The sequence below is a fragment of the Girardinichthys multiradiatus genome, chromosome 21 (assembly GCF_021462225.1).
Source record: "Girardinichthys multiradiatus isolate DD_20200921_A chromosome 21, DD_fGirMul_XY1, whole genome shotgun sequence".
Lineage (NCBI taxonomy): Eukaryota > Metazoa > Chordata > Actinopteri > Cyprinodontiformes > Goodeidae > Girardinichthys > Girardinichthys multiradiatus.
Window position 1 is genome coordinate 23,864,970 of NC_061813.1, and position 12,408 is coordinate 23,877,377.

Sequence of the window (12,408 nt, forward strand, 5' to 3'; positions counted from 1 at the left end):
AGTTTAGGGTTGCTGCCCAAGAGTTTAACAGTCTCCAACAGGCTTTGTTCCAGGATTTCGCTGCATTTAGCTCCTTACATCTTCCCATAAACTCCAACCAGATACCCTGTTCCTAACGAAGAAAAGCATTCCCACAGCATGACATTGCCACTACCATGGTTCACAATACGGATTAGAGTAGCAATGGGGCTCCGATAAATTTCCAGAAACTTTTCATGCAAAGTTAAGGTGAAGAATTTTGGAAATATTCCAAACTGGAAACATTCAATGGGAATTATGGAAAATAATGTGAATATTATGGGAATTTACTAAAAACTGAGGGCAATATAAAGAAATTGCATGATATCCAAGTGCAGTAAGCACTCTTAGGTGTGCATATGATTGAGGAACAGCACATACATATTTAAGTGTACTGGCATGAAATCTGTTTTAGTCAAGGTATGGCTGATAAATATATATAACCAACTATATGTAAAATCCCTGTTTAGCACCCACCTTGAGTACTTTAAATTCCAGGTTTGTTTCTGTGTATTCCTATGAAACCCATGTTAATTTGCAAGCAAAGTTTTCAATTTTGAAAATTCATAGAATTTTGTAACCCAACAAGGGATGTTGTGTTCAGGTTCATGTTCAGTGTTTGTTTTCTGCCACACTCAGCATTTTGCGTGTAGGCCAAAAAGTTTAGATTTGGTCTCATCTGATGAGAGCACCTTGCTGCATTGCTGACAAAAGGGTCAAATCCTAACCAAAATCCCAGCAGAGATTTTACAAGCTTACAGCATCGATGATGACCGAATGAGGGGTCCTGGCTGTGAAGACGAAGCCTAGTCCTTTGGCAGCTTTGACCAGCGCTCCTTCGTCTGGTGAGGATGCCTGGTAAATGATCTGGTTGTCCTCCCTCTCTGGTACGACAGTGTGGCACACTGCCATCATGGTCAGGAACTCGCAGATCTGAGGTGATGTTGGCTGAAGACGCACAAAAAAGAACAGAAACAATAAAGCTTCTCACTGCAACCTATTGATTTACAGATCATCTAAAGCATGAGAAATATCTTTAGGACACCTACATGATTTTTTTCAATGTTTTGAATGAGACTTGGGTCGTCAAACTCTGTAGAGTTATGGCTGTTGGACGGCAGGTTGCTGAGAGACAAACACATATTTCAGTTATTAGAAATAAAAACATTATTATATTAAAAAGATTTATTTAATGCTTTCTTCAAACGTGTGCGCACATAGTTAATCATTTACAAGACGTCCAAAACAGAAATACAAAGCTTGGAGGTGACTCACCTGAAGTCCTCCAATGAGCGATCACAGTCAAGATCAGGGAAGTGGCTGCAGTTATAAACGAGGTTGAATCGGAAAGAGAATCAGGTCGAAAACAGGTGATTCGTTTCTTTGTTCAAACATGCAAAAGTACAATCAGCTCAGGCCTAATTGGGTTAATCTGCTACATAATGTATAGCCTGAAACAGCAGAAGTGTGTTTAGCAGCATTCTGGGCTCATATTCTCTTATCTGTATCCTCATTTTACAAGTAAACTCAGGATGTAAAAGAGGTGTTTAAATAAAGGATGACTGACCCATATGTGATTCCTGCGATAGTACACTTCTTAAAGTGCATGACATTACACGTGAGCGTTCCCGTCTTGTCAGAAAAAAGGTATTTCACCTGGAAAAGACAGAGGTGGCATGAATTATTGTTCCACTCTTAGTTCAAAAGGCTATTATTGAGGAGGATGAGGGGCTGACCTGGCCCAGTTCTTCGTTGAGATTAGATGTTCGAGCCATGGCCGGCGTGTCTGTCTCCGCGTAATACATCTCAACATCCTGAGGAGAAAACACAACACAACCCTCGGGTATACTGCGTTTATTTTTTTTTATGCGGCGCCTTGCAGATGTTTTTTTTACTTTTTGAACTTTTACACTTTGTCAAGTTCCATCCACAAAGTTCTGTGTATTTTATTGGGACTTTATGTGGGGAATAAACCCAAAGCAAAATAGAGCACAAGTTTCACATGGTAGGAAAACGACACATGGTTTTCAACAAGTTTTCTTCCAGGATTTCCCTGTCCTTACTTCCATTCATATTCCAATCAACTCTGACCAGCCTTTCTGACCCTGCTAAAGAAAAACATCCCTACAGCATGATGCTGCTGTTTACAGCGGGGTTAGTGTACACTAATGTGCTGGATTAGTTTTTCTTCACACAGTATTTTGCACGTGGCCCAGAAAGCTTAATTTTGGTCTCATCTGAGCAGATAACTTTAATCTACATTTGCCGTTTCCCCTGCATGGCTGCTGCTAAACTGGAGAAAAATGATTTTCATGAGTTTCTTTCAACAGAGACTCTTTCCACTCTTAAAGGCCAGATTAGTGGAATGCCCAATTTATATTTCACCTTTTAACAGATTCTCCCACAGTTACCATGAGCTTCCTCGCTGCTTCTCCAAGTATGTTCTCCTTTCCTAGCCTGCCGGTTTAGTGAGGTGTTCAAGTGAAGAAAAAATCCAGCTAATAAGACCCTTTAAACTTCTGTTTACTATGTTAATTGGTCATTGACAATTGCAACTAAGGAAATGGACAGGTTATAAAACATATGTATTATTTTTAAGCAAAAGAGAAAATTCAGATGCAAGTCTTGGGATTTTTGCAGCGGGGTTGTACGAGTGCTCTGTTGGCCTATCCCTGCTTTAAACTTCTCCACTTCGTCCCTCTGCTGTGCTCCTTTGGTCTTTATGATGCCGTTTGTTCAATAATGCCCCTTTTTCACTGGCTCTAGTTAGGCGGAGCGGCTCTGCAGCACTCGGTGTTGTTCTACTCGGTACGGTACCTGCTGTGTTTCCACTGACCCACTGACGGCTGGAGTTATGGCGACTGAAGCCCCGCCTCCTGCGCTGTGCTATTAACTATTGTGTGACATTGTCACAATAAAGTAATCTGCATGAATCGATAAATTAATTGAAAATAAATACATAAACAAAATACAAATTATGTTTGTATTAATATATGCATAAATGTCCTACATGTTTTTTTTTTATGTATGCAATGATCCACAGGGATAATTATTTGGACCACAGTCCAGCCAGAACTTATAAAACAAGGCTCAGGGGTTCTGATGTGAAGAGGGATGGCAGAAGAAGCAGGTAAAGCTCCAAAGTTTGCCTGAAAAAGTTAGGATTTTGGGTTTAATGAGGAAGTTATTTTTCTCAGGCATGTCAATAACAAGGACAAGGAATTTAAAGCAAAGAACTGCAGACTTTTGACCGCGGTTCAGTTAGTTTTAGGTTGGATATTGGATATTCAGGCTCCATGGATTCAGTGAGGTCTTTCTCCCATTTGACCCAATGCAGGTGGTCTGATTCGACTAGCTGCTCTCTGCCTGCTCCCTCCTCCTGAACATGCTGGTTCCTTAAAACATCGTCAATAAATGTCCGAACCAAACACGGCGATTCATGGTGGTATTGTTTTGGAGGGAATGTGTTTCTGCGTCTGAACAACAAAAGATTTTATGTGTGATCAGCTGATTTAGGGTGTTTTTAAATACAGCGTGCCACCTGCCTGTAACTCAGAAAGCTGATGAGTCCTTTGTGTTTTCTTGATTTGTAAATAGTAAAATTATATTTCTATTTGACCTGCTCCGGCCATTGTGATCCTTAATATTAATGTTGTCGCTCTTGAGTTTTATCAACATTTCTCTGCACTACCTCAGCAAAAACCTTCTGACCTTCTCCTTGTCCCATGGCCAATCAGTGAACAGCCGTCTGTCCACATCACATGTAGTCCCTACTCAGCCCTGGTCGTACATGCTCAGGAGCAGGGACCAAATAAGAAGGTACAGGTATGAAAAAAACAGTAATGGAAACACTCGCAAAGTGAGCTGATTGGAGTCAAGCAGGGCCAAATTGAGCCAGTGGAAAAGGGGCAAATGTTCTACAACAAACTTCTGAGGTCTTCACAGAACAGCTGTGTTTATACTGAGATACAATAAGGTGGACTGTAGGTAGTTGGTTGCGCTTCATGTTCTGGATTATCAGAGTAAAGGGGGACTGAATATAAATGCACAGCACACTTTTAAGATTTTTATTTATAAAAAAAAATAATGCATCCTTTTACTTCAACTTCTCAATTATGCAGTAATGTCCATGTTGGTCTATTACATAAAATCCCAATAGAATACATTATAGATTTGGATTATCCCAGAGTTAATTAAGAGGTAATTATAAAACCTAGTGGATTCATACCCAGTTGATGAAGAGGGCCTGTGTGAACTTCACCACCTCCAGAGTAACTAGCAGGCTGATGGGGATCAGGTTGTTGTAGAGGATAATGAACGTCAGCAGGTTATATGCAAAGTTAAGGGAGATGTCACCTGCAGGAAACAAAAAAAAAACAAAAAAACAACATTCTTTCAAAGCAAGGCATGTGCATTTTCTTCCATGAAGACTAGACCCAATAACCTGCGAAGTGTGGTGTGCGTCTGCGTGTGCTCTCACCGGCCCGTGACAGGTACCAGCAGGCGTCGTCCGTGTGCTCCCTGTTCCAGATAGCGGCACCCACAGAGCTGACCAACGCCATGACCAACAGGATGCCGAAAAGGACCAGGATCTGCATGTTGGTTACCCGCTCCACATTCGAGCGCTTCAGCGGCACCTTGGTTGAGTTCTGAAAAGGTGGATAAGCCAAAGGAATCATGAAGTTATCTCTGTGAAGGATAAATCCAGCTAACAAGACCCTTTAAACTTCTCTGTTTACCAAATTAATGTTTCATTGATAATTGCAACTAAGGAAATGGACAGGTTATAAAACATATGCATTATTTTTAGGCAAAAGAGAAAATTCAGATGCAATCCCCCTGTGAAAGTCTTGAAGATCATGCATAATTAAAAGCTCTATTTGTCTAAAAAAAAGCGCATTCTTGTTAATAAACAAATGTCAGCTTTCTCTTATATCTAAAACCCATACTTTTCTTGGTTCTTCTAAGCTGAGACATTTGATTTACCTGCATTAGTTTAGAGTCATGGCCGGTATACACCACGATTCCCACAACCCATTGTGTGTTCCTGAGCTGGGCTCCACGCAGCAACACTTGGTCCGGACCCAGAGAAGCTGGACTGAGGAAAAACAGATGCAAAAAGTTTGGCACATAAATGGAAATTTATGACATTTAAAGGTTAATGTTGGCTTCCTTTAAATCTCTCCCTTTCTTATCCCAGATGTAGCCATTGTTTGCACACTTACTTTAATGCACATTTTAGTTTTCATTTCTAAAAAACAACCAATTATCTATCACCCTTGGCAGTACAACTGCTGCTAAAAGCTGTGCATGCTCACTTCTGGTTCACCAGGCGCAGAGTGCCTGTGAAGTCATACAGGTGTCTGTTGGGACCTTCACAGTCCAAATGACCCGACAGTGCCATCAGATCGTCCAGGGTCTGAAAACCGGCTGTCTGGGAAAGACCCTGGATATAAAGAAAACCAGCATATCAAAGAAGTGGAAGATTTAGAAACACGCAAAACAGAAAAAGAGTCCAAATAACTTTTTTTTTTACTATATAACCAATACAGGGTTCATTGGATGGAAAAATTGATGGGTAAATGGAAGGAGGAATGAATGAAAGGATTTATGGATGAGAGAACAAACTGATGGATTGATGGATGGTTGGGAAAAGCAATAAAGTTTGGAAATATTTTTAACACTATTCTTTGTCCATACTCATCCAGATCTGGAAAATATTTAAATCAAACTCCAGACATATTCCAGAAAGTGTGGGATCCCCCCCTGATTATTGTACCTGTCTGATCTTCAGGTTGGTTTCTCCATCCAGGTTAGAGGTTTCAATGTAGCACATGGCCTGTGGCTCGCTGCAGGAAGGAAGGAAGAGTTAAAATAACAAAACTAGTTAATATACTGGGTAATTCATTTACTTTTAATTCTAATTCATTTGTTTTAGGTCAATTAAAGTCATGTGTGTAGGTCATTTCACATATTCTCATTCTATTCAACACCTTACTCAGCAAGAAGTTAGTTAAAGCCCAATTGATTCATCATAAAAAGTAAAAAAAGACTTAGTGGGTTATTTGATATTAATTACAAACAATGTTATAAGAGACACACATTTATGTTGAGTCACACACACACACACACACACAGAGTCTGACCTGGAGGACAATATAACCATGTCAGCCGGAAGATGCTGGCCATTGGTCACCTTCACTAGGTCTCCTACTGCCACCTGGTGGCCAGGATGCAGCAGAGCAACAGAATGAGCAAGGGAGGGTGTGCAGGGTAGGTAAAAAGGTGGAGGGTGTGTGGGGGTGGGTAAAGAGGTGGAGGGTAGAAGAGAAGAGAAAGGAGGCAGGTTAATCCGTGACCAGAAAGAATGCAGCCATCAGAGAGAAAAGACCTAAGACAACATGACAGCGAGCACAGTAGTGCATGACTTTAACTGTTCTGGGTTGGGCTGCAACCGGTTCAGATTAGAGAAACATGAAGCTGGAAGTGCCTGTGACATGCTTTTTCCACAAATTCAGAAATTCAAAGAAAAAATCTATATATTGAAGGAATTGGGCAGTGATTGACATGATATTAGGATTAAAGACATGACAAAAGACAACTGTGACACACAATAAGCAAATTTCGAGTCTCCAGGCATTCATTGTGTGAGCGTCATTGATAAACTGTTTAGGTAGAAGCCAAGTTGCATTGAAAACAGTGTTAATATAGTGAGGCGGTGCATTGCTGGTGGTGGTGGCAGCAATGCTGAGACAGCAGCAGTCAGTCTGCATTTCCTGAAGTGAAGAGGATCAGAGCTCCCTGGATCAGAGCTGGAAAACTGAGGAGGGACTGATGGGCTGGTCCCACCAAGCACAGCCAGTTGTGATCAGAGGACTTCTCGGGAAACCGCTTCGAACAAGAAACCTCTGATAGAAATGATGTTAAAGGTCGGGATATTTTACGGACGAAGGAGAATGTTGAAGCAGAGTCTATAGCCATGCAGTTCAGAGCCAAAGAAAAGGTTGTTGCTGCTGTAGCTAAACGGATCGAGGCTCAACAGGTGAGAACATTTCCTTGTTGCAAAAGTACATTTAGATATCGGCATTTATTGTTGATAGTTAAAAATCAAAAATGATTATTATTAATAATAATAATCCAAAATTATTATTTAAATAAGAAATTACATGTACATACAATGTATTTAAATAATTGTTTCTCAAAGGTTCTAATATAAAGTTAAAAAATGATACCAGGTAGTGTCTTCAGATCTTGAATCATCCCATGTGTCTGCTGCTGCCGCTCACTTCGCCTCCGGTTGTTTCACTCAGTGCCGTATTTACAGTAACCTTGTATTCACACTGTATCTGCTCCAGTCCACTGTGAAGCCCAGAGGAGCTCCAAGAACCATACGCAGATCGCGCAATAAAAGCCAGTGATAAATGTGGTAGCAAGTCCAAAACAAGTCATTCTGTGGAAGTTAAACTTCTTAATGTTTCGTTATATGCATCCAGATATTTTCATGTGTTCTGTTTTACAATGGGTGAGTGAATTATATGAAAATCTGGATGTTGTGCTGTTCCGTTCCTTGGCCTGGGCTCCCCTGTGACATCATAAAAGAGCGCAAAAGAGTAGTCTGGAAATACCTTTTTAGTGACATTTATGACCATATATCTCAAAAACTGTTCATTTTAGCAGCATAATTTTCTTTTTGAAATATTTTATTCATGTTTTCTTTCCATAAATGTAATTGGATTTATCATAAAAATCGAAAAATTCTGTCAGAGGCACTTTAAAAGGAATGCTAGTAAGGAAGAGGCCAACAGAAGAGTCTCGGAGAAAGCAAAAGTGTTTCCATTTCTCTTAAATCAGTCAAGCATGGTGCAGCCCTGTGAGCTACCTAATAAACCATCCATTACAGACCTACAGCTTTGAAAGCAAAGGTTTCCAAATAGTAAAAGCAAAACCAAAAATATGAAGTGGTCTGTTTTAATATGTTTTTAATATGTTCCAAATAACAAAAAAACAACAGTCTCTTTAGAAAACAAGGGCCTGTAGACAAGTTAAAACAGTTTCACTACGCATGAAAGAAACTACTGTTTTCATAGGCTGTTGGCTCCTTTTAATGCAGCACAGAGGGAGGATGGTTGACCTAAAAAATGTAAACAACCCTGTTTTCAGTTAGATTTAGATAACCTTTAGAACCCACATCCTGTATGTTTACCAGATACCAATTCACAAAAAAAGTGCCTCCTAACATCCATTTAGTCTAAATCAATATGTAAAAAAATTACAAATTAGAGGGAAGTGAAGAAATTTTAGACAAAACATCTTTCAGAAACAAACTTTAACGAGCTGGAACGGCAGCTGGAGCAAATTCCCTCACCTGCTCTGACACAGTGAACCTGAAATCCTGATCAACAAGCTCGTCACCCACACACAAGGGCCCACATCTGACATGATGCAACCTAATGGAGCGAGGCTGTGCACAGCTGGGCCCAGCTAATGAGATCATTCAATAAGTCCAAATCTTATCGTTCCGCTGCATTTCTCATCCAGTACTTTGATTATTTGCTTAATTATGTTCAATGCACTGGCTTTACTTTCAGTTCTGCATTTGCTTTTGTTTTCTGTACTACTTATGTTGCACCCTCCTAGTTTATTATCTACAAGAAGTCTAAAATATTATAATTTTTTATTATTGAACAACATTCTCACACTGAAAATAATGGAAAAACTCAATCTCAAATAGTTTTATAAAAATTATTTTTGGCACATTTATTAATACATTTTTGGGCTGTTAATACTTTATACATCTTTATTCTCCAAAAAGAAAGTACCCAGTCTTCCATTCAACGAGAGCGATCTTTGATCACTCAGTCCTGGGTCATCCATTAAGCTCTCTTCTCTTCACCTCTCCATAGGATGTAGGTCTAGGGACCGAGAAGGCCGTGGATTGATGATTTTGTGTCTGGTGGAGCGTTTCACATAATGATGACCCACCAGAAGCCACTAAAGCCACCAGATTTATTTTTAAATCAAACTGTTCTGGTATTTTCAAGATGGCGAGATGTATCTAGGATTTTGGAAGGAAAACATGCATGCCCATAGCATCAAGGATCCTCCGCCGTACCTAGACACAAATTTTTCCTAAAACTGGTTAACATGTAGGGGCTTTGGAAAAAATGTTTTTGAGACTGATGAACCCTTTTTCTGTTGATTTGGTCAAATATTTTGGATAACTGTTCTATTGAGAATCCAAACAATGACCCCATTTTCTGTGTATTAGCAAAGGCCACTAAATTTTATTCAAAAACTCAATGGACTTCACAACGCCATGCACTCCAACAAGGTTACCAGGGCCTTTGGAAGAAAAACCGGCCCGCAGCATCACAAATTGCTTATCATACTTAAAAGAAGGCATGAGTTGCTTTTCACATATTTATCCTTTGTTTCTGGCAAAATCCACCTGGAGTGTTTGTTGCCAAAATGCTTTATCATAGTTTGCTCTGACATAAGCACACAGTTGCATTTAAAAGTCCTGCTAGCGACGTTTTCAACCGTGACAAACGTTTAAATAAATTGTTTTATTGCTCTGACAGTAGATGAAAAGTTTTCTTATAGCCGTTTCGTGCCAATTTTGAGATCACAACACATCGGAAATATTCAATGTGATTTCTTGACTTCCCCAATTTAATTGATAAATATTTTGTACATTCGTACGCAAATATACAGGAAGTATTTTTTTCTACTTTTTCAGTGTGAAGGAAGAATTTATTTTGAGACTTTCAAAGTTTAATTTTAATGGTGTTCTACAGGTCCTTCTCAAAATATTAGCATATTGTGATAAAGTTCATTATTTTCCATAATGTCATGATGAAAATTTAACATTCATATATTTTAGATTCATTGCACACTAACTGAAATATTTCAGGTCTTTTATTGTCTTAATACGGATGATTTTGGCATACAGCTCATGAAAACCCAAAATTCCTATCTCACAAAATTAGCATATTTCATCCGACCAATAAAAGAAAAGTGTTTTTAATACAAAAAACGTCAACCTTCAAATAATCATGTACAGTTATGCACTCAATACTTGGTCGGGAATCCTTTTGAAGAAATGACTGCTTCAATGCGGCGTGGCATGGAGGCAATCAGCCTGTGGCACTGCTGAGGTCTTATGGAGGCCCAGGATGCTTCGATAGCGGCCTTTAGCTCATCCAGAGTGTTGGGTCTTGAGTCTCTCAACGTTCTCTTCACAATATCCCACAGATTCTCTATGGGGTTCAGGTCAGGAGAGTTGGCAGGCCAATTGAGCACAGTGATACCATGGTCAGTAAACCATTTACCAGTGGTTTTGGCACTGTGAGCAGGTGCCGGGTCGTGCTGAAAAATGAAATCTTCATCTCCATAAAGCTTTTCAGCAGATGGAAGCATGAAGTGCTCCAAAATCTCCTGATAGCTAGCTGCATTGACTCTGCCCTTGATAAAACACAGTGGACCAACACCAGCAGCTGACACGGCACCCCAGACCATCACTGACTGTGGGTACTTGACACTGGACTTCTGGCATTTTGGCATTTCCTTCTCCCCAGTCTTCCTCCAGACTCTGGCACCTTGATTTCCGAATGACATGCAGAATTTGCTTTCATCCGAAAAAAGTACTTTGGACCACTGAGCAACAGTCCAGTGCTGCTTCTCTGTAGCCCAGGTCAGGCACTTCTGCCGCTGTTTCTGGTTCAAAAGTGGCTTGACCTGGGGAATGCGGCACCTGTAGCCCATTTCCTGCACAGGCCTGTGCACGGTGGCTCTGGATGTTTCTACTCCAGACTCAGTCCACTGCTTCCGCAGGTCCCCCAAGGTCTGGAATCGGCCCTTCTCCACAATCTTCCTCAGGGTCTGGTCACCTCTTCTCGTTGTGCAGCGTTTTCTGCCACACTTTTTCCTTCCCACTGAGGTGCCTTGATACAGCACTCTGGGAACAGCCTGTTCGTTCAGAAATGTCTTTCTGTGTCTTACCCTCTTGCTTGAGGGTGTCAATAGTGGCCTTCTGGACAGCAGTCAGGTTGGCAGTCTTACCCATGATTGGGGTTTTGAGTGATGAACCAGGCTGGGAGTTTTAAAGGCCTCAGGAATCTTTTGCAGGTGTTTAGAGTTAACTCGTTGATTCAGATGATTAGGTTCATAGCTCGTTTAGAGACCCTTTTAATGATATGCTAATTTTGTGAGATAGGAATTTTGGGTTTTCATGAGCTGTATGCCAAAATCATCCGTATTAAGACAATAAAAGACCTGAAATATTTCAGTTAGTGTGCAATGAATCTAAAATATATGAATGTTAAATTTTCATCCTGACATAATGGAAAATAATGAACTTTATCACAATATGCTAATATTTTGAGAAGGACCTGTATATGCAAGACCTTTTACTTTCCACACTGCATTATTTTGTAGGGATTTTGTCAACCATACAACGCGATGAAGCCAACCATATAACTGAAAGAAAAATCACAAGCGTGATCAATAAAACGGCCGCAGCTGTGTGTGTGATGATAGCATTACCTGCTTCCAGATGATCGTCTGCCAAGCTCCGCTCCGCAGCACTGAAAGACAAGGACAACACAGCCATCAGTCAGCCTATGGAGCGACTCCCATAAAGTATTCATGGCCTCTAAACCTTTGTCCTTTTTTTTTGTCTCGGCCTGAGTGCCCTGTAATGCTATAATGACCGACAGACAACAGCCATTCATCCTGCCATGAAAGGAAAACAAAACCCAGGCAAACAGACGTGTGCACACTGATGGAAAACCACTCGATATACCTGTCGTCTTCTTCTTGTTCACCGTGTTGTCCGCTTTGTGTCTTTTCTGCAATGAGGCAAGAAAAAAAAAGAACTTTCAGAATAAAAAAACATGAGAAATATCTTCAGTAAAGTATTAAAAACTTGCTCTTGGAGCCAAAGCACAATTCCTGACCATGATCCTGCTGAGCTACTCACATAGTCCTCTATGATTTCTTTAATTCCCGCCACAGTGAGGATGAAGATAAGTGGCACCAGGGTGGTGTAGCGACCGGTCGGTGATACATCGGGGATTTGCTGATGAGAAAGAAAAGCAATCTACACTTACGCCTGTGCTGATGGACAGTGAAGGAGATGATGAACCAGACCCGTCTTCAGAGGAATTTAGCTTGGGAAGGGGGGATATAAATACGTAAATAAACATTTATGTAGCCTTTCAAATTAAATAACCATGTTTATTAATAAAAATAAAGAATAATGTCTTAAACAGTGACATGCAAGTATGCATCAGTCACCAGAAAATGCTGAGTAATTATGCTCAGGTTAGCATAAACTTTAGCTCATGCGTTGCAGAAATCTTAGAAACGTATCAGCATTAAAATAATTGA

The 12,408-nt window shown here is 40.3% G+C and overlaps 1 protein-coding gene across 5 annotated transcripts in view; it reads right to left on the bottom strand.

The window, feature by feature from the left end:
- atp8a2 (ATPase phospholipid transporting 8A2) overlaps window positions 1–12,408 on the bottom strand; it is an 81,470-nt gene that overhangs the window by 50,010 nt on the left and 19,052 nt on the right. For all 5 annotated transcript variants that reach the window (XM_047349731.1, XM_047349730.1, XM_047349733.1 and 2 more), the window contains 14 exons: window positions 11,999–12,097; window positions 11,822–11,867; window positions 11,563–11,603; window positions 6,165–6,238; window positions 5,798–5,867; window positions 5,337–5,464; window positions 5,005–5,116; window positions 4,499–4,667; window positions 4,247–4,374; window positions 1,755–1,832; window positions 1,586–1,674; window positions 1,294–1,338; window positions 1,068–1,143; window positions 778–966 (listed from right to left, as the gene is read on the bottom strand). In XM_047349731.1, coding sequence (XP_047205687.1) covers window positions 778–966; window positions 1,068–1,143; window positions 1,294–1,338; window positions 1,586–1,674; window positions 1,755–1,832; window positions 4,247–4,374; window positions 4,499–4,667; window positions 5,005–5,116; window positions 5,337–5,464; window positions 5,798–5,867; window positions 6,165–6,238; window positions 11,563–11,603; window positions 11,822–11,867; window positions 11,999–12,097 — 1,344 coding nt within the window. The remainder of the gene's footprint in view (window positions 1–777; window positions 967–1,067; window positions 1,144–1,293; window positions 1,339–1,585; window positions 1,675–1,754; window positions 1,833–4,246; window positions 4,375–4,498; window positions 4,668–5,004; window positions 5,117–5,336; window positions 5,465–5,797; window positions 5,868–6,164; window positions 6,239–11,562; window positions 11,604–11,821; window positions 11,868–11,998; window positions 12,098–12,408) is intronic.